This window comes from Platalea leucorodia (assembly GCF_965183815.1).
Source record: "Platalea leucorodia genome assembly, chromosome: 3".
Taxonomy (NCBI): domain Eukaryota; kingdom Metazoa; phylum Chordata; class Aves; order Pelecaniformes; family Threskiornithidae; genus Platalea; species Platalea leucorodia.
Window position 1 is genome coordinate 61262736 of NC_138825.1, and position 26454 is coordinate 61289189.

Below are 26454 nucleotides of genomic sequence, written 5' to 3' on the forward strand. Positions count from 1 at the left end.
CTCAGCTTTGCTGATAGCACCTGCTGCAGGAAAAAAATGCTGCTGGTCTTACACTCTGTGCTCAGGATGCAAAGCCAGGCCAAAGCAGGGTCTAGAGGCACCACGAGATTAATTAAGACCAGGAGTGATGTGCTTTCTGTGGGTAAGGCACTAGCATGTGCTGGGGTCCTGCATTTGTTGAGGGGCAGATGGGGCAGCAGGTATCGTTGGAAACCTTGTTAAGGGAGAAAATGAGCTCGTGCAGGAAGGCAGGGGAGGAAAGATGGAGGTGCAGCCCTGCTGGTGTGTCTCCTAGAGCTGCTTCATAGAATCATAGAACCGTCAAGGTTGGAAAAGACCCTTAAGATCATCGAGTCCAACCGTTAACCTAGCACTGCCAAGTCCATCTATACCATGTCTTCGAGCACTGTACCTATCCGTTCTTTAAATCCCTCCAGGGATGGAGACTCAACCACTTCCCTGGGCAGCCTGTTCCAGTGCCTGACCACCCTCTCAGTAAAGAAGTTTTTCCTAATATCCAAGCTAAACCTCCCCTGGCACAACTTGAGGACGTTTCCTCTCGTTCTATCACTCGTTACTAGGGAGAAGAGACCGACCCCAACCTCGCTACAACCTCCTTTCAGGCAGTTGTAGAGAGCAATAAGGTCGCCCCTCAGCCTCCTCTTCTCCAGGCTAAACAACCCCAGTTCCCTCAGCCGCTCCTCATAAGACTTGTGCTCTAGACCCTTCACCAGCTTCGTTGCCCTCCTCTGGACACGCTCCAGCACCTCGATGTCCTTCTTGTAGTGAGGGGCCCAAAACTGAACACAGTACTCGAGGTGCGGCAAAGAAGACACTTAAGTGAACAAGCCTGGGGAACATCCTGAACTAAGGTCTTCTGTCACGAAAACACACTGACATTCCCTACTTGTTTTACCCACTATATGACATACTTTATTTAGGGGAATCATTCCGCTTCAAATGCAATTAGCTCTAAATGCTATTGTTCATGTTAAAACAATTGTTATTTTGATTGATAGTAAAAACCTACACACCATAATAAAGGCAGCAATGCTGGACACAAAGACATTACAAAATCCATAACCTGACCCTTTAAAACCTGACTTGAACCATAAGATTTGACTTATGAGACTAGTTACAATAGTGCTTCATGCAAAAAGCATTAGGTTAATGCTGGATCAAGCAAAGTTGCCAAACACACCCTGGCATAATTAATCAAGAATATTTCAAAAACAGATCGCCTCCAAGAGATTATTGATTTCCTGTCACGACACGTTTTCCTCATGAGGTGCTATCTACAATGCTATGTATCTGAGATGTGCTGGCGTGTATTTTTCAGTGACTAAGCCTTGATCTATCTTCCTGGATCCCCGCCACTGGTGCATTGACATCTGCAACTACTCATGTTTGACAGTCTCATGCATGAGCTATGTGGCTTCCAACTTGGATGGGATTAGTATAGGAGACTTTCTGAATACTTCAAATGTAATTGAAAGCAGATAAATACAGGGGTCTCAAGAGGGTGGCATACTTTTTACAAATGGAATCACATTAAATCACGCGTACACATGCTTAGACTGAGAAAGATCTCAGTGTTAACCAGTGTAGTATGCAAGAAAGTGTTTGCCCGTGTTCTTAAATACATATGAATCCTGATAATGTCACATCTTTCTAAAATCCAAATATGCTGCATGGCTAAAGTGTGGTTTAGACAAGCATGAAAAGGTACACATTTGGGGAGAGGGGTGGGGGAAGAGGAATGTATTCAGAGCCTGGCAGGTGTTTTTCCTTTCCTCCAATCTTTGAACTAAGGCATTCATGTTTTCTGTGAACCATTCCCGCCAAGTGATGAGAGCTGAAGACAAACTATACCTCATCTAATTCAAGATTATACTGTTATAGTGTCAAATGTCAGCAAATAAGAAATGATGTTTTCTTTTAGAGCAAAATTCAAACACATTCCTTATATAGAACACACTTCTATTTACCTGTTTTTCTCGGTAAATGTGGACATTGATATTGTAATCTGTAAATGTATTTCTCTACATATTTACTGAATACTGTAAAATAGAGGATGTAAATAAAACTGATGTTAACACTGCTGTACAGTTTATCCTTCACATTTCTTTACTTTTTTAGACTTTGAACTCCGCAAACATAAGTAATCTTGCTTTAATGCAGATAATGCAGAGCTTGATAAATATTTTAATGGGAAATGGCCTGCTATTTCCTGCTGTCAAATACCTGTTTGAGGACTGCAGTGATGGGCAATATATGAGCATCACAAGAGGACAGCGATACTGAACATATGTGATATCAAAGGCCTCCAAGACGACCAGGTTGCAGTGGAGCTGTGATACCCATAGTATTAAAGCTATGGGCTTCTCTGGGTTGTCTTGCAGAGGCTGGCGTGGTTTCTTCTGTCCACCCTAACCTTGATATGCCTGTCTCTGCTTCCCTCCCGAACAGCTTTGTCCCCAGCCAGGCTGATCTCACTGAGCTATCAGTGACCTGCATGGCTTTTCCATTTCAGATATGAAAAAGGAAGAAGAGCTGGAGATGAGATGCGATTCTTCTTACCACATGGTAGCACTTTTCCTAGCAAGCAGAAGAGCAGAACTGTCGCATGTGTAAGGTCAGTGGTTGCTGGGAGAGCAGTAGGTGAGTGGGAGGGTTGCAATGGGATGAGTGGTCTTATGTCTCAGACTCTGGAGAACCCTGGAGGAAGGAGGGCTTCTTACTCTGCCTGGTGTTGCAGCTCCTGTCATGGAATAAAGTCCTCAAGGACTTCTGCTCTAGCCTCCCAGTAACAGAAATCAGCTGAAGTCTGAAGCAGTTAATGTGAGGTACCCCTTGGTCTCCTTCCCAGGACGCTGCTAAATGTGGTCTGAGAAGTTCATCAATTTGGTGATACTTGTAGTATCATAATGCATTTTTCTGCTACTAGAAAATTTATCTGTATTCCTGTATTGCCACAGAGATTCCAGACAGAACTTCCTTTGCAGCACCTGCTCATAAAGCTGTACAGTCAGTCATCTGTAAAGTTTTGCCATGTATCCTTCAGCTGGTCTGATCTCTTCTGTGCTGGGGGATGGATGCCAGTGTTGGCACTGAGGTCACCCACACACGCAAGTGGTTCATGACACTTTTTCTTTAAACATAAGAAATATCTTTTTTAACCAGGAGGGTGATCAAACACTGAAAGTGGTTACCCAGAGGGGTTGTGGAGTCTCCATCCTTGGCAATATTCCAAACCTGACTAGACACTGTCCTAGGCCACTGGCTCTAGCTGACCCTGCTTGAACAGGGGGACTGGACAAGACGATCTGCACAGGTGTCTTCCCAGCTCAGCAACTCTGCGATTCTATGACCCTATGTCCCTAACTGCCTGGCTGTTATGGTCACTGGCCTTTAAATCCAGTCTTCTCAGTCCTCAGTACCTCTTCTTCCATCTCCCCTCCCTGGCCAAGGCTGGGTCTGTCAGAAGTTCAGCATGGCGGGCTAGGTGGGCACCGGAAGCTGGGTGAGAGAAGACGACCTCTTGAAAACAGCAGGTGGGCTGGGAAAGGCTGGTTAGGGTCTCCATCTCCAGAACCAGAGCTCCAGCCATCTCAGCTCCGGTGGCTCAAAGACAGAATGGCTCAGATTTGGGTCTGTGCCAAGCCAGGACAACAAGGTATGAGGAGCACATGGTGGGGACAGCAAGGAGGGCAGCTACTCTCCCAGGCCTGAGAAGGAGGATTGAGTTGTTAAGAGCATTGCAAAGGCATGCCAGAAGGAGAAGAGACTTACCAAATACTGTTGATTTATTCATCACGGGCTTCCCCATAGTATTTTTTTTTCCCCACCCATAAGGTTGTCTTTGCTTTAAGCCCTTGGAGCCACTGCCAGCAAGCAGTTAAGCACTGCTGCTTAGGGGCACCCATGTGTGTAATTCACTTCTGCAAGTTTCTAGGCAGGGTCTTGTGCCAGTGTTATTTTCAGCACCTAAGTGATCGAACGCGGCCCGTTTGACTGGCAGCAGTGCTGGGTAGAGAGGGTACATAATGTACGCCCACGCCAGGCTGCGCGCTCAGCCCTCTGGTTTCTCCTCTGCTGCTGCTGCTGTAGTGCACGCTTAGTGGGTTACTAAACTTCGTATCGGCATTTCTGCAGAAGGTACCTGGCAGTAGACTGGTATCAGTATTTTAATTACTTGACCTATTGGCCTACCTTGTTTAGGAGTCTTCTTTAGCCCTGTAACCAACTTCTTAATGCTCTCCACTATTGAACAAAATTAAAACATAAGGAAAAGCTTGCCGCACTGATGAAATGTCTAAGAGCAGTGGAACTACTATAAAAAGACTTGAAACTATATTATGGTCCTTAGATAAATCCTAAACTTTAAACAGATTATTTCTAGTACATTCTCCAGTGCATGACACTGCTTTCTCACCTCAGTGATATCAGTTACCATTTTGCCAGCAAAACAAAACCAAAACCCCAGCCTTTTTAGCAAACTGGGACCAAAAGTACATTAAGAGACCCTAGATCACTATGGGATCAGCAAAGATTACCACAGTATAATTCCTTGTGATGGTGGTATATCATTAGTCTTATTAATAATTAAAATAACTTTGGACTGTCAATATGCTTTATAAAAACTCCAGTTAACCCTTACAACATTTCTGTGAGACAGGGGGGAAAACTAAAAGCACTTTATCAGTGAAGAAATGCACACAAGGAAAGAAGCAGCATCTTGTCTAAACCAAGGCGACAGGCAATCAGTGACGAATTTTGTACTGGAACGCGGGTGCTGGCGATGCCTCCGACTGGGCTCAGCCCACGTCACCACACCGCTGCCCTGTCAGGAGGTCAAAGTCGGAAGAGTCCTGGTGGGAAGTCCACAGCTACTTAAGGGCTTGAATGTACTGACCTCAAACATTCGTGGCAGCAGGAGTACAAAATCACGTGGATAAAATCCAATAGTTTAGTCACCCAATCAAAGCAGATTATTTCAAAACTTTTTATTAAATGTGAGCCCATCTGCTTCTCTAAATGTCAAAGTAGACATGTTAGAGGAAACACAAAAAGGCCAGAGGACTACTTGGGCTGTTGCCTGTGAAATTTATTCTTGTTCTGAGCCCTCTCTGCTGGTGAAAGCAGAGAGCAACTGAGGGCTTAAAACTAATGGACTTCAGCTTCAGGGCAACTTTAGACAGGGTCCATGAATGTGAGCCCTGGCTTAGCAGCATGCATCCCAGTGACTCATCCGCTCAAGACTCAAGGATTCATGGCATGCCTTCAGCTAGGCATATCTTGGGAAGCAGAAATGATGCAGTAGCAGGTCAGGGAGCCAGGAACACCACAATAATATTTGGGAAGGAGTTCCTGTACTGTTTCCAATCTCCCCTTCCCAGGAAAAGTCACAACACATTTAGGAATAACCACAAGTCTAAAGAAGCTGATAGAAACTGCACTTTGGTCTCCTCCTCCAGTCTGCCTTCAGACGGGATCAAGGGGCTGAAATGACTCTAGCAACGTTACTGGATGACCTCATGGCGGCTATGGACACACTACAAACCTCTATGCCACAACCGCTGTCTAAACAAATATTCACTCCGTCTCTCCCACACAACAGCTGAGAACCTGGCAACCACCAACCAGCCTCTAGCACTCTTGTAAAGCAGGGAAGCACTGTCCGTGTTTTAAAAGGAGAACTGAGTTATGAAAACTGTAAATTATTTGCACACAGTACGTAAGTGGCAGCACTAAGAGCTGCACCTTGATCCTCCAGGAAACCTTCTCTACTGATCCTTCTCCTCTAGTGGCAGCTGAGACACCAGCTCCGTCCCCCCGGCAGAAGGTTTCCCCTCCATGCCAGGGAGAATGAGCTGGTGGTGGGGCACGAGCACTCGCTCAGCTGAGCCCCACTGCATGGCTGGGTGCTGGTGACCCATAACATAGCACTGCAACTGCTTCCTTAAGGAGCTCTCTACTGTACTTCCCCCAGGGTACCTTCCAGATGATGGACTGTTTTGGCCAAGAAGTGGAGAAGCCTTCTCACTCTGCATCTGGGAGAGGTCAACAGCTCCTCTAACCAGTAAATCCTTGTCTGAGAGTGAAGAATTGCAGATATGGTATTAAATCAATTGTTTACAGCTGCTTTTGGGGGGGGAGGGTTAATACAAAAATCTTTTATTTTGGAGAAATGAAAGCAATGTGGATTTAGGCTTTTTTTTTTTTTTATCTTGAAAGACAAAAACAATTCTAGTTTTTCCCCTGAAAAATAAAAAATAATTGAAGTATTTATTTGATTCATTCTGAAAAGCCATTTTTCATTAACAGGTAGTCTAAATTTAATATGTGACCAGCTCTGATGGTAAAGTAATTGACCAATGATGTTGAAAAAATGCCCCAATGCCTACTAGAATTCCTTTGTGAAGAACAGATGCATCTAGTGGGACTGAAATATAGCTGAAATAGGAGAAAATATTTGGAAGATCTTGCTAAAAGTCATTTTTCATCAAGGACGTTAGCACTCTATTTGTCAAAGCATTCAGAAAGCTCCTTAATTCTGCTGGACTCGTTGCTAATGGTGCTGCCTATGTTGGGACCATAATAATCTCCCATTTAATAGGAAGGCACATTCTTTCATTTTGGGTGAGGATTTGCAAATGGCAGTCTATTCATTCATTTATCAATTCCAGATGTATTAAATAGTCTTTCAAACTGAAAGTGGGGAAACAAAAATTAGATTAATTGTACTATGGCAACAGTCTTCAGTACATTATGCCATGCTTTCTGCCCTCTAAGGACTGCTAAATCACTTCAACTACCATTTCGGTGCCTTGGTTGTATTGAGAGCAGGGAAACCTCCAGCCCTGACTTCATTCGGGATGAGCCACCACCACCTGAAGTGCTCTTTGTCTTCCTACCTTTCACCTGTCTTTTCTCTGTAAAATCCCTCTTTCCCTTTCTACTTCCAGCCTCACATTGTCTGGATGCTGCTCTGCTCCTCCATTCCCTCTCCACTTGTGCTGTGTGGTGTGAAGATGGGTGTTAACAAGGGCTTCATTAGTGGACGTCCTGTCCGGCTTTTGGTAGGGAAGAAATTCCCTGGCCTGGCCTGTCTTTCTTCTTTATGCTCTATTCCAGTGCCAGACACAAGAGAAGCTACTGCTTCATTCGTAGCCAGAGCAAGAGGCAGGCTTTCTAGAGACAGCGCAGCTATGAAGTCCTCCACAGAGGACAGCTCATGGAAGTTGGAGAAAAAGCATTCTTGGTTAAAGATGCTCAGGTTTAAAATGTGGACTGGGAGAAAAGTAAATGAACGACATCATTGGTACTTTTAACACTGTGAAAGGCAGTATTTTCCCAGTCTTGCAAGGACAGAAAAAGAAAGAAAAAGGAAACAGTGCCAAAACCCAAACCAACCGAGCACCCAAAGCTCAGGGAACATAATGGGGGGAGGCAAACTGCAGAAGCCACTAGAGACAATGCACTGCACATCACAAGTGCCAGTTCTTGCTATTATTATGGCACAAACTATTTATGCTCTCTGCTTACTTCTCAGAGGGAGATGGGCAACTTACCTTGCATCTCCAGCGGGCGTGTGCGAGGCAAAAGCATACAGACAGACATAACAGAGCAGATGGAGAACATATGAGTCAAAGCACGCTCTGTAAACAGACGTTACAGAAGAGGATAGGTGGAAGAAGACTATTTTTTATTAAGTGTTCTCAGCATTTCCTTAGCAGCCTACTCCTTTAGCATAAGGAAACAGTCCTTCTTGTAAGGAACTGAAAAATATGTGTTTTACTGATTGCTTTGGTAGAGCTGTAAGTTTTGGGAATCCGAACTATAAGATGAAAGCTCAGCACTGCTAATGATATTTGCATAGGATGTATGTGTCTTAGCCTGGAGGCTGACACAGGCTGAATATGTAACATACAAGCTGTGTATTTCAAAGAGAAGATATTTTCTCATTTCTGTTTCAGTTCTTCATTCTTTCTTAATCTCTTTTTAAGAAAGAATGAAAGATGAGGAAAGTCTCTGGAGATAGCTTTTTTTTTTTTTTTTGCATTTGCCGACATAAAAAAGGGAAAATCATGGGGAGAAGGACAAAATGGGAGGAAGAAAACCCATAATGGTAAAAATCCAAACCATTGAAGTTTCAGTTTTGATGAAAAAACAGATTTAAACAACAATAATGAAAGAGAAAGTTCTAGCTAAAGACAAAGGTTTATTTTTTTGTTGGAAATAGCTTTTAATTATTCTATTCAGCTTTCGATACCTTCCAACTATAAACTGCTAATCAGTACAAAATTTTAAAATTCATCACAAGTTACATAATGCGCTTTATGTACCTTATTAATGTACTTCAATAATGTCCATACGTAGATACATTAGTATATCATCCTGTATATCTAAAACTCCCACCATTTTAAACCTAAGATATCAGCAATCTTAAAATGTCATGCACCTGCAAAATAACATACATTGTTGATTTCACCATAAGCATGTATGTATGAGAGCTACATGGATCTTCTTGAGATCCTGATAAGGAATTTTGGTTTCTAGAGGCGTACCACCTCTTTATAATATTTTCAGAAAGAAATCTGCTGTAAGTTTTTATTAAAGCCTACATGCAACCACCCAGTAAATATATGTGTCTCCTGGCAGGTCAATTATTCTCAAGGTTTCCACCCAAAGATGAAATCCTCTAAGATTCACTCTCCTTTCCCTCCTCACTCCTCGTTATGTTTGAATTCTGATGTTTGCTTGCTGAAAGGATGAGTTAACTCAGAGGCAACGTTGCTATATTTTACCTGCTTAAGAATGGCCAGCAAGGAGGGCCTGTTTTCCCCAAAGCTGTGTTGCCATAATATCACATTGCATTTGATATAGTCAGATGACTCTTACAGTCTGCATACAAATGGAAATGATGTTGCCACTTCTGTGTCTCAAATAATCTTTTTCACAATGACTGGATTACCTAAAACCACTTAGATAGATAACCTTGGTGCAGTTTAGATATAGAAGAGAATTTAGCATAACCAGTGTTTTTTGCCAAATGTTATCTTTTAACACTTCCTCCTATGAATCCTAAACCACTTTTTGTTATTCATCTCACTAACCATTCATGGATGAATGGCAATTGCTGAATGTCTTAGAAACAACACCTTGAAAATGTCATTCAAATCAATTTTTCAACAGCATGAAGGGCTAGGAGGTAATTCACACTTCTTTTATAATAATATTCTATAAGAGGTACTGTAGTCATCTGCCTTCCCGCCACCCCCTCCAAAAGTAAAGGATTATAAATTCACTCTGATTTAGTGCAACCAAATGTACCAGGCAGAGAAAAACACTGCAGACAGAATATGCTCTTAAGACTTTTATATTATGAGAAAAGCCACCTCCATCATTGCCCAAACACTAACCTCTTCCCCCTCAGCTCAGCAAAAGCATGGGAGAAGAATTCTGCAAGGCTGAATTTTGCTTCTGTAAAGAGCAATTTATCCACGGCCAGCAAGATCAGAAGCATCCAAGTCCAGCATCTTGAAAACTGCCTCCTTCTAATGAGAGGAGCTCAGAACCCCTCTTTGGTCTCTTAAATATCAACTACTTATTAACACCCATAGGGTCCTTCTTCCTGAAGTGGCGTATACACCTTAGGGGTTCACAGAACCTCTCTCTCCTGATCCTCAGATGTCAAGACAGAATTATCCCAGCATTTGCTCATATCCAACTCTACCCTGAATGCAAACCCAGCAGCAATTCAAGCCCCAACGCTGGAACAAAGGGACTAGAGACCCTGTGGCTAAAAGACTGTTTCATCCTTTCAAGTGGCAACCGATGAAGGAGGAGATACCAGCTAAGAAGTCCATGCCACAAGATCCGTCCTGCATCTGACATGTGAGACCAGTTTCTGCTGTTGGCACCATGTCCACAAAGCACCCTAAACCAAAGCAACAGCAGGTTTGAGCCTTGGGCGAGGAATGCATGAAGCAACCAAACCCAAACTATCTCTTTTCAAAGTCTGCCTGTATTACTGACAGCAGATGTAAAAAAGCACCAGCACCGCTATTGCTAAGCTAATTTCCACAGGGTATTCTACGTACACAGACTAAGACTAAGCCACAGGAATAAAAAAAAAGAGGGGGAAATATTGCCTCTTTCCTCTAATCAGACATGCAGACCAGGCATCTTCCTGTAAGTCAGTTCCTTTCAGGCAAAACCTCTGATAAATCTTACAGCTAAGGGTGGACCCACTTTTTAGCATGACGTTTGAACCTAAGCTCGCTGCTTCTGGTGACTTCATATGAAGGATGCTGGCACCACACAGTCAAGGACACCGTAGCTCAAACGCATCTCAAGGTGGATGCTGCATCATCTCTCTCTCGTTTGACGTACAGAACTGCAGCACTTGCCGTGAGCCTCAGCCTTACAGGGTTGCCAGGGAGGCTGCAAATACTCTGCTGCATTTAGGGCCTTCTCCAGCTCTCCTGGTCAGAACAGTTTAATGCTCTTTCAGTCAGACCAGCGCCTCATGTAGGGAAAGATTTCTCTTCCCTTCCATCACACCTGGAAGCAACAAAGCTGACTTGCAGGCCAAAAAAAGCCCCAACCCATTTCAACCCTTCTGGTTTTCAGCATGTTCCAGGACAATTCCCACCGTCTCCATCATGGGGCTGAGGAGCTCATCTCATGTTCATCTGGTAAGACACCCTCTTCCCCATAGCTCACCTGCGGGCACTGCTGAGCACGGCCACCACTCTGTGCGGCATCTCCCCCATGGTGGAAGAAATACCCCGAGAGAGAAGGGGACCTTCTACAGTGCCTAGTTTCTGGGCTGCTGCAGGCCCAAACAGGTTCCTCAGGTAGGCTGGGGGAGCTTCAGAGACTGCCCAGCCTGAAAGTAAAGCTATGATGTCTCAAGAATAATTCTGAAAGCGGATTCCTCATGTTGTTTACAGCTTTGGACCTTCCCATTTTTAAAGCAGTTGAAGATTTAACCTCCCTGTGGTGCTCCCTAGCAGCACTGCAGCTATTGAGCTGCTTGCGCGTTGTCTGCCTGTCCCATCGGAGAACGTTTCCTGTTAAAAGAATTTTTGGCACGGCTGCTTCATTCTGTGCAGGGAGCAGAAAGTCGATGCACAGATTAGCAATCAATTTTGTAAGAAGTACCCCACAAATCAGGTCTCCTCTCTCTGTTTGCCTTCACATTTCTGCTGGAGCCTCTATAATTAATTTAAACAGATACAAGCACTTCTCCTCCTCTCCTTTTTGATGCGAGCTGTTCCAACAGACTGTGCAGCGAAGCTGCAGCAATTCAAAGGCTTCCGCTCCTTGCGCAGAAGGGAGCAGCTGCAGGAATAGCTCTTTGAAGAGGAAATGGCACCCAATGGGACTGGCAGGCGGCTCCGAGCTGAGCTCAAACAGCCCCCAAAGTCCTTGGGAGCATCTGAGGACATCAAAAGAGGAAAGATCTAGGCTGGGAGAAGCCTGAAGAATTAATTTAAAAGACTTCCCCCCCCATCCCTGGAGCTTTCTTCTGTGTAAGCAGCAGGGTCTGAGAGGAAGAGTCTTCCTCACATTTGGCTCGGATGATCCTACTCATATTGAAAGGCTGGAAATACAGGGCTGAACATGAGGGGCAGTTGCACTCCTGCTTTATTTATTAAACTGTAGACTTACAAATATGTATATGAACACAAACATATATATAAAAAATTTGTATTCCTGTATATTATTAAAAAGCTGCTGTATTTCTATTAATATAAATAAGCATACTACCATATTTCAAAGTGGCTATAAACCACTCACAGGGCTTCAGGCATGTTTAACTGGTTAACTGATGGACTCAGTAAAGTGATTTATCTCAATGAAACTATACTTTTTTATGATGATTGCAAATATATTCCTCTGTTATTTACAGCACAGGACACACTTTCCTACTGTCCAATTTAAGTGATTTATAGAAAATTCAATAGACAAAATAAAGTAATCCGTTTCATATATATGAATTTGTGCACAGGTACATACATACCCTCTCTGTCCCCAGAGCGTATAACATCACTGACTTGTGGCTGAACTTCATAATTGATGGAAATTTCTAGTGCTGATTTAACAGGCTTCAGACCTAACGGGAATGTATCCAGTGAAGCCCTATGGCCTGCGCCCCTCCTGCAGGACTACCCCAGCTGAGGGGGAGTTCAAAGAGCAGTCAATTTTTAGTGGCAGGCCCATAACAACAGTATTACATCAAATGCATGTTCTTTTCTGAAAGCTGCGTGCTTCCTTAGTTACTTATGTATAAATAGATGCCATTTTACTACACTCTGCTACCGCGCATAACCAACATGTTGTCTAGAAAAAGAACTGACACAACACATCCTGCAAATGCCTCTTCTTTGTCAGATTGCACTAATTATATACCCACCGCATCAAACTTCTCCATCTTTGTCCTAACTGGCAAATTCTGCCTTTTACCCATCAATTTCACACTGCTCTTCTCTCTTCACTTTTGAATTTTGCTTTTGGAAGAATTTAGGTTCACAGACGTACAAGCCTGAGTTAAGTGATGCACAGACCTACTGTGCGTGCCTATTTATGCCCACACTTCTGCACATCCACTGGCAGAGATGCAGAGAGCCTTTTTTCTGAGACCGTGCTGAGTTTGGCAGGACAACCCTGCATCCTGGCAGGAACTGCCCTCAAATAATTTTGCTCTATAAACAGTTTTGCTTTGCTATTAACATTATGCCCCATTGTTCTGATATTGCTCAACAAATTATGATAAAGCATTATATTGTGACTATTTTATTATACTGCAATGAACTGACTAATGAACTTCATTAAAAACACTTCACTTTTCCTAAGCATATAGGCTGCTTAACTGAGTTACTAGATGATGTGGAAAAATAATATAGGGAACTAAGATGAGATCAGTGGAATAATTCTCATTTGCACTTTTCTCTGAAGTGCAAAGTTTGCCGATACTCCTTGACACCTCACACCTTAGTTGTATTTTTGAAGTCTGACGGGGTCAGTTGTTGAGAGACAAAAACTCCACAGCCAGTTGTTTATACTTCTGACAGCAAAATTAAAATGCAGAGCAGGAAATAAACTGAAATGGTCTCATACTTGAATGGAATATAAACATTCTGCTTAATTAGGTCACTAAGCATATGTTTGTTTACTTGGATATTTTCTCTCTGGCAGTTCATCTCTGGGTAACACAACTACCTCGCTGGAGATAGTGGAATTCCCATGGCAGATATAACATGAAGTCAGTAATTTTGGGGCCGGAAAAGTATGTTTCTTAGCACTATTTCAAGTACCTCATAATGAAAAGAGCTAGAGTGCGAGAGCAATACATGGCTCACTGGCTTCTGTGTCAGGTTGGTGTCCGCAGAAAGGACAGCAAAGCCATTAGGGAGCTGGTTATAGCTCTCTGAATTTCTGCCTGTCCCTGATTTACCTTCTTAGTTGACTGTAATGCAGAGAAGGGTGTAGGAGCTAGCGATGCCTATTCCATACATATGGAAAATCTTCCCATGCTGCAAACCAAGAGGCACAAGCAATATTGCCACCTACATTTATCTCAATCACTACATAATTTTTTTTGGAAGGGCTGGGGGGGAGAAGCTTGAAAGTCTTGCGCTGTTCCCCAAAAGCTGACCAGGGAATTAGAGAATAATTACAGCTTTTAAAGAATGCAGTGCAGTTGATCTGAAGGGAAATGGCACCAGCAGCTTGGAGTGCCGGTCTGAGTTCAGAGTGACCCTCTCCCTAAAGCTGGCTGGAAGCAAATTGAGGTCCTGATTTTATTTCAGCTGAACAAACTCCTATTAGTCCCCTGTACGCTGAAGGCATGAAAGCCACCTCTCAGCTTCCCACTGTTGGCACATGGGGCCTAGAAATCCCTGTGTCAGTTGTGCACACACTATCTAAAGCAAAGCCTTTATTCTAAGAGGCAAAGAAGGCCAGTTACTAGGAAGAGCTGAAGAAGCACACTTTACTACTGCGATTCACAGTTATTTGCTAATGCTGAGGCTGAGGAAGGAAATGCTGAATCCTGGCATTCACGGGAATACCCACAGGCCCAGAAACCCTAAACCTGACCCCTTCTGCCTTTCATCTTGTCGTTATTCTGTTCACAGGCTTAAATCCTCACCTCCTTTTTGGCCCTCTGTCACAGACTTCCCTTTCTGCTGCCCTTTTTTTCCTTGCCGTGTTTGCAGATCCCCTGGCCAGCCTTCACCTCCCCAAAGCACTCGCATGGGACTCTAGATCCATCCCTTAACAATCTCTCTGTGCTGCAGCCTCGTCCACCTGCTTCCATGCGGTTGTTTCTTTCCTGTCCCCCACGCTCACCGGGCACAACTGAGGAAAAGGTAAGGACATAGAAGAGCTAGATCTGCAACAACTCAAAAGCCATAGATTGGCACATGTCCACATCTAAAAGTCTTAGATTTTGGGTCCTATGCTTAAGCCCAGCTTTCCCAAGGAATATGGGACCAACACTCAGGCATGCCTCAGTGCCACAAAGGCATGAAATGATTTGAGTCCTGCCCCTGGGAACGGGTGTCTTTTGCACAAGGTTCACAAGGAAATAATTTGAGCCAACAGCTTGAATGTTGCTATTATTTCATTTATCATAGGCAATGAACCTGACGGCCTGTGCACACATCACATCAGTTGAATCTGCATGTTGCAACAAACATGCAAATAATGTTTTTAGAAAAGTATGTTATTTTTAAATTCTGTAGATGTATTCGATCTCTGCTACTCTGAGATGCCACCAGGAAAACTGACTGTGGAGATAAAAAGGGAGAATAGAATACCATTGGTCACCTTGCAAAGAAGAAAAGATGGCAAATCCATGTTGCTTAATACAAGACCTTGAGCTAAATCACTGAAAGGCATGCCTGTACAGACACATGCACTACTTGCAGTTCCCGTATGGCCACAGAAATCCCCAGCATTCTGGAGAGCAATGCCATCAAAAGTCACGGTTCCCCTTCCTGCTGCAGGCAGAAACATGTTCAGTCCTTCTGAGGACGGGGTACATGCGCAACTTGGTCCTCACTACGAGGCTGGGGTAGCGTTACCTCTGCGGGACCAATGGAACCAGTTGCCCACTTCTAACAAGCCTGCCCAGAGTCTGGGGCAACCGAGGACTTCATGAGCTTGCAGGTTAGCCAAATCTCAGTAGATTGAAAATGAAAGACCAGCAAAAGATGTATCCCTACACAACACTATCTCTTTGCCAAAATTCAGCCATTCTAAGGATGAAGGTGTTGGAATACTTCTGATCTCAAAAGATACGATTTGTGATGAGTCGGTTTTTATACATGGCTGACCTGTGGTTTCTGAAGTTCTCTCCTGCAAAATTCAGGTAGGAAGGTACCTCCCCACACGGAAAATTTCAAGCTACACTTTTTATCTTGATGAAGTTAGGAGTAATGGAAATTGTTAGGCAAATTTAACTATAAGCATTTTTCCCCACAAAATCTATCTTTATAAAAAACATGCACCAAACTGCATTTTTCTTGTTTTGATTTTGCCCATATCCCATTTTCTTCTACATCCATCTATGCATTATTTTATTTTTCTTGTTTGTTTTAAGGGCACAGGCTGCTTGGAACCTGTATCCAGCCTTCTTGTTTTCAGAGGGCCAAGCACACTTCTGGTGCTGCATAAAAAACCCAACAATTTCCTTTTCTGTTTGCGTTACAGGCTCAAGCCACAACTGAGACTCAAGGAAGACCTTCTGAGACGGCTGCAGTACAGACAAGTCAGCACAGGCACTGTGGAGACAGCAGATCCCCCCTGGCTACCGCAGACCCCTCCTTTTATGGGCCTGTGTTGAAAGCGGGACAGGGCTTTTGGAAAACTGCGTCCGCCGTTCCCCCCAGATCCCAGTTCCAGGACACGGAGCTTTAAGGACGGGCGTGTTTTTCACAAATAGCCGATATTTTCTGGATGGAGTACCTCAGCAGTTGTTCCTCTGCTATCAGTCTCACGTCATCTCCTGGGATGAGTTCTTCTGATTTCTCAATACAGATTACTTGCACCTGGATAGGAATGATAGGGTGTTGGCAGAGACACTGAGCAGAGAAGAGGAGAGGGGAGAAACCTTGCCAGCCTTTGTGTGTGCAACTGCTGAGTCAGTTCAACAGCCTCAGATATCCCCGCCCCCACAAACACAGGTGCAGATGGCCATATAAAAGTAATCTTAATTTGGCTGCTGCCCAAATTCCACATTCCTCTTGGCTCCACCAGACACGTTTTCCCACATGACCTCATCTCCCATACCCTCACGGCGGACAGCCAGGCAGGCAATGTGCAGTTGATTCTCCAAACATCCAGGAGTTGTTGTGGAAGTGGGAAGGAGATGAGAGTCCGATATGGGCGAGAGGAAGACCAAATAGGCATGCCTGGGTCTGGGCCTTTGACCCCCAGACTTCCCCCACACCCACTGAAGTCTGGGAGCCAGATCCTCGGAGCGACCGGGCTGCCTTTGTGTCCTTCCGCTCCAGCAGTAACGCACGGGCTGCGGGAGATCCCTCCGTGGGAAGGACTCCGCCGGTATAAAGCTGCTCTGCACAGAGCCTGGCAGTTCCCGCTCTGTCCCCGTCTAGGACAGGATTAGGGGCTGCTCGGTGGTATCAGGATGCCCTGGTGGGAGACTCAAGCCGCTGCAAGCCAGCCTCAGCTGCTGAGGGAACCAGCCAGGCCCCTGCCCCTCTCCATACTCAGCTCCAGGTAGCTGAGGGCTGAGATGCAGCTACGTGAACAACAACTTCAGTGGCAGCTCGAGGACCAAGGGCTAATGCCCACACCTATCTCAACACATGAGTTCATACTGAGTGTAGCTACAGTATATGGAGCTCACAGGCATATCCAAAGACAACCACTGAAGACTGAGAAAGTTAAGTCTAACCTGCGCAACCCTTAACTATGCTCTTGACTACTGTGCGAAGTTTTCCTACAGTGACTATATTCATCTGTCTACAAAGGAAGAGCAAGTCCTTTCTTTTAACTTCAGCAAAACAATCAGCAAGTCCACGTGTTCACCACTTGCCAGGGAGACTACTGAAGACAGAGACAGTGGCAATGAAACGCATGGCATCAAACCAAAGGTTGTTTCCATGCTGTGTTTCAGTTTCCAAAATGAAGCCACTTTGCGTGCACAGCTAACAAACTTTGTAACTTGCCTGATTTGCTTTTGAGGGACTCTTCCCCTCTTCAATGATTTTTCAAACAAAAGTGAATAAAAAGAATTTGGCTGATTTTGATTACAGTAAAGCAGAGACAAAACCTGGAGTACTTCAGATGATAGCAAAAGTTTCAGTACTTCACAAGCAGTTTGAAACAGGAACGTGGACTAGAAACCATGATACAACTCCGCTGTAGGGATCACTGCAGGGATCACTGCTTCAGCTGCTACAATCTGGTAAAGGAAAATCAAAATCTGCAGCACTGAGATGTGTATCATATTTCATGACGCATATTTAAGAACTGCCCATTCCCTCATCTCGTGTTTAGCATATCCAATGTGTTAGGGCAAAAAATAAAAACCTGAGCAATAGGCACGAGAACGACAACACCATCGGGAGCCTCCTGCTGTTGGAGGCTAGATCGAGGGGAACTTTTGACTGTCAGCTTGGCTGAGCTTCAAATTTGCCCTAAATATGGTGCAACTGGCTGAGAAGAGCTGGGACAACAGGGTGAGAAAGCTTGCCACCGGAGAAGTATCAACATAAGCGGGTGGCTACCTTCCTCTTTTCTGGGCTCTCACACAGACTGATCGTAAAGGGAACACTAATAAATACCACCAAGCATTAGGTGCAGTGTATGCCAAGCTCAGGCAAGGCTGCTAACACAGGGCAGAGGCTGTGGCCTCGCAGATTGGGGCAGAGGCATGGGGCAGCACACAGGTGTCTGCACGGGCACCGTGGAGCTCGTGGTAGGAAGGAAAAAATGAATTGTAAGAGGAATTCCATTTTTAACAAGTTGCTAAGAGGCACTCTGTGCCTATTTAAATCTGAATTGTGTAAGCAGTGGAAACAGAAAGGGAAGGGGGGGCAAGGTTAGGACTGTCCATTAAATTTCCTGGATTGGCTGGGAAAGAATCCTGTTTGGCATCTGACTACGCTGCAGGAAGCACTCTTGACGTCGTGTCTACACCTTTAGCCTCCTTTAGGGCTATGACCATATGTCAGAGACCTTCTTCCCATGGTAGCCATGAAATAGCTTTGCAATCTTTGCTGGGTCCTAGGGAGAAATGCTGAGTGGGAAGCTTTACCCTTTCTGTCAACCTGGACCATGGTCATTGCAACTTCCCATGGTTGCAAACTGCATCCAAAGATCCTATGGATGTCCTCTTGCACATGAGCTCTGGGCTAGGCTTTCGGTTGAAATCACACTGTGAACTTGGGAGACGGGAGGTGTGTGGGAAGGAAGAAATGAGAACAGAAGGGAAGGACACCACGAGAGCCAACAGCAGGATGGAGAAATGGAGATACACAAGAAATTTGTCCTTACCAGAAATGCAGAACAGAAAATTGTTGACAGGACACCCTACGTGAAGCAGAGCTACACAAAATACTATTAGCCGCTTTGGAGGTATGCATGATCAGAGCAGCAAGGAAGAAGAAACATCCTGAATCTGAATAACTATCTGTCCCTGAAACAGACAGCTAATTAATTTGGTTTTAAAAGTTGGAAGAGATCACTGATCATTTGAGCATGTTTCAGCATGATTGAAAACAAGTAAGGAAAAACCTAACTTACAAGTACCAGCAAGCCATGTTTGGGATGATTTGTTTTCATTAGAGTTTTTTTAGAAAGAGCATTTATAAAAATCCAAATATAGATTTGCAGCTCTGTGTGTATGGTAAGTAGAACATTTGGTTGCACTGTGGTCATCTCAGTGGTATTAACCTGCAGCCTCGCGATTCATTATTTACAACATCAGTCTCTTCGTGAAGTACCAGGTCACAATCACCATAAACCCCAGATATTTCGCGTCAGAACTGAAATTTTGATTAGTCTTTAAGAATGAAAAAAGAGGAGAAATTAAGTCACCCAAATGGGCAGGATAATTAAGATTCTGCGGGAACACACAATAGGACAAGCAGATGATGTCAACAAGAATTTTGGCTCTAATTCAGTAAAGTGTGAAAAGAAGCTCTTGTGCCATGCTTTTCAAAAGACCACATGCAACAGCTTGGCCATGTAAGCAATTATTATAACCTTCTGTGGACCTGCAAACAGCAAAGTAATTCCAGAAGTGAACGTGCACTACTGATCTCAGCTAGTAAAATTCAGCCCTGCTCCCACTTCTACAAGTTGTGGCAGTCCAAACTCTCATTAGACAGCAAGAATTCGGGGCAAGGATCATCCTCTACTATGTGCTTTGTACAGTGCCAAGCAGAGGGGGTGGAGGACTCTAGCTGCCACACAATATAAATAATAGCAATTCATCTTTCTGATGCTTCACTATTAGTTTGATTACCTGGCTTGATTCACTTGAGGTCTGTAATGGCTTCCGTGGGCTGTCAAAAATCTTATTTCCTCAAGCTGTTTATATTGGTGAAAAAAACCCCAACACACCTGCCTCCTGAGAGGATGGGTTTGAGGCAGAACACAACACAGCCTCTCCTCTTCATGCCAGTGAACGCGAGTTTGCCTGAGCTGCTCTTGAGGAAGGGTGGGAATCCAGGCTCTATATCTGCAGCCAAGAACAGCTTATCTGTAGCTCAGGTGAGAGCTACAATTTGGATGAAACATATGCTCCATATTGTGCCACTTCTTCTCACGCCTGCAAGGGACTGGAGGTTCCTTCTGTTCCCTGAGTGCACGGGGGCACGCGCGGGAAGCAGGTCCCAGTGCCCTTGCTCCGCTCTAAGCCATATCCTTGGCTCACTTGCTGGTGCGGCAATTTGGGGGAAGTAGATATTTATTCATTTTAATAAAGGCTTGTCTCTATTAATCCATCCTGTCCACATTCTGTTCAAGGTCCAGACTCTCACTCTGTCTGGGACTCCAAATGTCTGGGACATTTGGAAAAAAAGCAATGCTTTGTTACTCCAGCCATACTCATCTACCATTTGTTTTTAAAATGACCCATGCCACCTCTTTTGTTTCTTTATAAGCCCTTGTCACAGCTTGATCAACCCACTACCTATTTCTACCTGTCCTTCTTTATCTGGGTTTAGGTATTGTGCTTTTACCTGTACTGGACTAGAATTCAGCAATTTTCAGCTTGTTCAGGGCCATGCTCTTTTCAGGTTTTACTTTTTTTTGGCTAGAGTTTAGCCATGTGGTTATCCAGCACATCCCCCTGCAGCTCTTACTCCCAAGAGCTGATGACTGCGCTGATAGCAGCATCCTTAATCTCAGAGTACCGTTCTTTTCAGGGGAAAGAACAAATTGGTAAGGAAAAAGTAAAAATACCAAAAAATAAGATTTTAAAAAACAGTCTTCATGCCTACCTCTTCTACCTAAATGCTAACAAACTCTCTACCTACCTCTGCAAGTCTAAGTTTTGAAATATTTTCTTTCCATAATCAGTCTGATTTTGCTGAACAACTCCTCCACACCAAGACAGGATTCCCTTCTAATTCCTATATCCCTTCAGTGCATGCTTTTCTCTTCATCCCTTCCTGGCATTGTCCTTTAACCATGCTTATGAAAAAATATTTGTGGAAAAATCACACCTCTCTTTGGCCTCCACTATTTCCCTTCTCTTCCACCCAAGACCCGTGACCAAACCTCTCCTAATCATTGAGAAGGCTTCTAAACTGTACAAATACCCAAAGACAGACAGACAGACACCTTTTCAAGTATACCATAGAATTAAAGCTTGTCATCTACAGCAGTTACAGGCACAGTATCAACCTCGACTAATTATATTGTTAGGAGCTGTTTCAAATGCCTTCTTCCAACCCCCCAGCTAAAGCGGGTGAAAACCTTCCAAATTAAACTCTTGCAACTTCTAAAAGCAATGTCACATCTCTTCCTTTTTGTGCAAGTAATCTCTCACTGGTGAAGTCTGGTCAGTCACAGCTTGAACTGCACCTCCAAACACCTGCTGAACATTCACAACGTGAGGTAGACAGGTTACACCGTACACTCTTGAAGAGTAAAGACCATAAATCTCTCTCGTGTAGCCAGTGAGAAGCAATTCCCTGTCAGCAGACATAAAAGAGGAGATACGAAGATAACCTTCCCCTATCTGTGTTGCAGTAGCCTCTGAAGGCTGTAAATCTCTCCAGAGCGGCCATTACAATGATGGCTCTGCGTGTTGTGCTTGAAGAATAGTGACATTTCATCATCAGCCTACTAGAGATGCTGAATCAATGGAGAAGTATTTTACAGTTTTCCAAGGGCACACAGGGCCAGCAACGCATGCTGCTACTACATCTGCTAAAGATTTTGCACTGCCCACTCACACATTATTAGTAATTTTCGCATGTGCTTAAAATGGACTTCCCCGACACCTCTGCCAGATGTACCTCTGCAACCTACCCTGCCATGCTGCAGCACCTCTGCTTTGTTAGGTTAGAAAATGCACACTTTGGCTTCTGGCTTTCCTGGGCTTGCAACAATGGCTGGTACTCAGCACTTTTCCACTTCTCCATGTTGGAAAAGAGCAAAAAGGCAAATGACAGCATTTTAGGTCATATGCAGTCAAGCAAAGGTCACCTTGAATCAGGACTGATGTTAGCTACTGCTTTGTTCTGTGGTCTCCTGAAAGACCAATTTCCTACGTCACTAAGCATAGGATAGACTTTTCCAAAGCTACCTCCACACCCAGAGCCCACATTCTACTTCCATGTGAGGGAGGCACGTAGGAGCCTAGGACCCACCCATGTTTGAAAAGGTCACTTTGAAATCAGAAAATCAGAGGATCACTGAGGTGGGAAGGGACCTCTGGAGATCATCTAGTCCCAACTCGTTGCTCAGACAAGGGTTAACTAGAGCAGGTTGCACAGGGCAGTGTCCAGTTGCATTCTGAGTATCAGTAAGGATGGAGACTCCACAGCCTCTCTGGGCAACCTGATCTGGTGTTCAGTCACCTTTACAGTAAAAAAGGTTTTTCTTATGTAACCTTAGCTCAGTATACCATCTGAATATTTTTTTGTCTTCTCTCCAAGGAACCTGAGAAGCTGCCTACACGTTTGGGGGAAACTTCCTGCAAGCAAAGTATGAGCAGGAAGGGTGGGTTCCCTGCTATCCATCCATCATTCTTAAGCTTTTAAGAAAAGAATTTACAGCATAGGTAGCTAGCACTGAAAAAGGATGTTTATTATTGCATCTATATTGTAGCTCACAGCCAGCAGAAATTACACAAACATCATGGAGTCAACCTTAAAGAGAGCCTATCTCACAGCAGTCACCTTTTTCTCCCTTGTCGCCAGTTTCCTTTTACCAGTGCTGATGAAGTTCAAGGGTGGAAGAAGATTTATATAGGATATTGATGACGCCATCTGTCTCTGAGGTTCATGAGCGGGACAAAAACAATGCTGTTACTTTACCCATCCCTTGGTACCTAACGTTCAGTCTAAGAACATCATACAGCATCTATCCTCTCTGCACATCACAAGAGGAAACAGGGCTTTCAAATGGGAATTATCCACTGGAGGCAGCCTTGCAGCCCGTCACCAAGGGCACTGCGATTTTTCACCAGCTTGCCCATCACATCTTCACCCTTCTCCTCTAAGGTTATTTTTTCAGCATGCTTACTAATATCGGGATTGGATGAGGAATCTTCCACACCCTTGCTAGCATCTTCTTCACCAACAGTGTTAACTTCAGGGACTTGTTGCTCCATTTTACAATACTTAGCTAACCATTATTGGCCCCAGTTATGTTTCAAGTTAAAACCAAACCAAAACAAAAAGGTGGGAGAGAAATCCTCTGAAGTTTGGAAGTAAAACTCCCAGGTACATACAGGACCATTGCTGAAGAACCAACTGATGTGATCTCTACGCAGGCAGGGTTGTTTGGTTGAAGTTGTATCACCTGTGCTGCCAGTATTCTCTGTACCCTAAAAAATACCTAATTGTGAAACAAGCATAGGAAATGATGGGCTGACATGAACATAACCAACTTCCAAGCAGTAATTAAGGTAATAATTAAGGTAATGCTACAAGATAGTCCATGGCCAGGGAGGGAATTATGGGTTTTTCTTTGGTAAAACTGAGAGGTGGATGTGTCAGATCAGCTATCCAGCACAGCAAAAGTAAGACAGCTTCCAAAGTAAGTACAAAGTGTAATAGATGTACCGGGCTATTGTCTGCGAAGGTTAGAGATATCTGGGCCAAGACAGGATTCTTTTCCCTGAAACTTTATATTGAAATTAAAAAAACCCAGTCAGCTGAATTCAGCCTTGTCTTTACCACAAAATTATTGTCTATTAATATGTATAAAATAATTCAACATGAAAAGATTAGGGCAGACAAAGACTACTACATTTAAAGGACCTTGACGCTAACTGGAACAACAGATGATGATATGAAGTTAAGGATGACAGTGCTACATGCCACATCAAATTTAGCTCACGTAAACTAACATGATAGTTAAAGGATGTTCAAGTATAGCTTCCAGATGGAAGGGGGAAAGAAAGTCAGAAAAAACTTCCTTAAGATGATTTCTGATGACTTTCTTACTGGAAGGACATAATCAGCCAGTTAAGACTATGGTAAAAAGAGAATGTAGGGTCTTGCAGGAATTTTATCCCACCAAACAAAGCAATTTATCTTTACATATATGCACAGAACTGATGACAGATACTGTGACAGAATAAATGTAAATAGAGAAAGTTATCCCACATTTCTACCACTTTTGAAAATTCCAAAAAACGCAACTGGTAGATGGGCATAATTGAAGTTAAGCACAACTCCCAAGTTTCTCAGTCCAAAGAGCAGTAGTTTCTGACTTTATGTGCTCTTTCACTGCTCACTGTTGCTTTTTTGCTAAGATTATGTTCCATACTGCTTTTCGAGTAGAGATTCCAGAAGATTTCTAATTGCAATAGATACATTTGTAGTGTCTCTCAGGAAAACAACTAGCAGTAAAATATTAACGTCTGAGGTACAAAACTTCTGAATTAAAGCACTATACTTGTTAATCAAAAGATACATGCTTTCAATATGGACAATTATATTTATACCTGAGTCTTTAAGCGGAATTTATTAGATTGCTCCAGCAACTGACATACAATAATATGATTGTCAAATACATTATAAATTAAATATGCATTCCAGAAACAGTCTCACTTCCACAATATAAAGTAGAGAATGCACTCCATAAGCAGGACAAAGAGGTCTTTAAGCACTTCAAGCACTAGCAATGGGTATTAAGTAATAATTTCTATCTTGGAGTATGGGTATTAATTTCTTTCAGATCACAGCTTTCCACCAATAAATGCAACTACTGTACCACTCTCATTACAAAGCAGGAATATAAGGGGAGACCTGTGCAGGAGAGGAAAACAGAAATACTGGACTGAAACATTACGATGCCTGACCTTCTCTCATCAGGCTGAGAGAAGTGTTTCAAGGCTGCCCGTGTCGTGGCCAAGCAGCTATACTGAAGGTGAGAGCAAGACTGCTGTACTGAATTTAAAGATGACAGTAAGGGCTCAATTCTCCATCACGTTTATGCCTAGTCAGCACAAACGCAGAGCAAGGGCTAGCGGCAAACATACCAACCTTCACCTTTTGCTAGAGTCACTAGCGTCAACCTCCCAAAACGTAATGTAGACTAAGAGATGTATCTGCACAGACACTCAACTAAACCCTAACTCTGCATAGGCGGTTTATGTTGGCAGAAAGTCCCTTGACCAAAATACACTACAATGACAAAAATATTTTTGTAAGTATAACCACATCCACTTCAGTATTGAAAGGAAGCGACGCTGGGCAACCTAAACCAATGCTGCCACAGCAGCGAAAGTTTCAAAGATAGCCAGCTTTCACATACGTTAGCTGCCACAGATTCTGCCACATTTCTTCTAAATCAGCCTCAGACATAAACTGATGCAAGGGGCTGGCAAATGGTGGCTGTAATAGGGGAAAAGGCCTTTGTTACCCTCTGCCATGAGATGCTTCCTTGCTGCAGGAGGAATACTCCAACAGGCTTGTCCATGTTCAGCTTCTCCCACTATTTGGCCACTACAGCTGCAAACGAGATCAAACCGGAGAACACAACTTACACTCTCTTCCCCCTTTTTTCTCAACAAGCATTAGCTTAGGACAGTGGGCAAACAACAAGGGAAATAAAGGAACTATAAAACACACGATAGTAACAGTAGCATTTTCTTAAAACTCTTCAAGAGAAAAGGCGAAGAGCAGCACTGATTTTACACTCTTCTTCACATTCCTTTTCCACACACCCCGTTCCCAAATACAGGACACAGCACAGCAACGAAAATAGTGAGCTAGGGTTTCCCTCCACCTGCCACACGGCCCCATACTTACCCACCTGGAGTCCTGCACCTTGTTGAACTGCACTGGGCCCAGGGAGGCAACGTAAAGCCCTTAACTAGCTCTAGCGGTATAGGACATTATAAAGGCAATTGCTTGAAAGCACTGTATAGGCATGTAAGTTATATTTTTTTTTTCAGAAGATACAGAACTGGCATGTTATGATCTTTCCTTGTAGAACGCTAAATACTGATTTATTTATCTTTTCCAGATTCTTACACATTTTCAAAATCCATTACTGCAGTTTGTTTGGGGAAGAACTTGAAACATGACCTTTTTATCAATTACCAAGAGAAACTGAGAGTTACACAAAGGTTTTCTTTTTTGTTCTTATTGGGTTTTGGTTGTTTCTCTGTGTGGTTTTGTTTTTAAACAAAATAGGAAGGAAATAATGTGTTTCTATAACTGGCCAGCATTTCTCTATCACATCAGAAAATATTTTTGAAGCTTGGATAAAAAGAGAGTGACCAAATGTTTAAATACCCCCCCCCCCCCCCGCCAGCAAAATTCCATGGATTTTTCTTAAAAAAACTCTGTATTTGCTGTTACTTTTATAGAGCTGGCAGAAGCTTGGCCACACATCTTCTCTTAATGTTAAGAAAAACGATGTGGGCAAACCTTTTTGTACAATTCTCTGAAAATCTCAACCTTTGATAAAACAGAATGCCAAAACAAAAGAGTAATAATGTGGTTGATGTTAACTTGAATGGTTCAGTTGTTTAAGCTTTATCTGATTCCATGCTTCCCGAATATGGATAGTTTGGTTTCTGGTATAAGAGCAATTTGGACAGTTATTTCATTATTTCATCTCAATTGGGTTTTTGAGGAAATGTTAGTTGATTTGTGGGTATGTTGTTCTTATTTACCAATGAAATACTATATTCAAATACAGCAAAGACTTTCTCCCATTTGTTTCATATAAAAATAATAACAACTCAGCCGTATCCCTGGAGGATTTATAATT

The 26454-nt window shown here is 43.4% G+C and overlaps 1 protein-coding gene across 6 annotated transcripts in view; it reads right to left on the bottom strand.

Moving 5' to 3' along the window:
• AIG1 (androgen induced 1) overlaps positions 1–26454 on the bottom strand; it is a 126208-nt gene that overhangs the window by 22789 nt on the left and 76965 nt on the right. Inside the window, exon 4 of one of the 6 annotated variants that reach the window (XM_082307959.1) lies at positions 11676–16067. The exons of 4 other annotated variants lie outside the window; for them this stretch is intronic. In XM_082307959.1, coding sequence (XP_082164085.1) covers positions 15933–16067 — 135 coding nt within the window. In that variant the 3' untranslated portion in view covers positions 11676–15932. Of the gene's footprint in view, positions 1–11675; positions 16068–26454 lie in introns of those variants that run through there. One more of the 6 variants, XR_014227812.1, reaches the window with a different exon arrangement.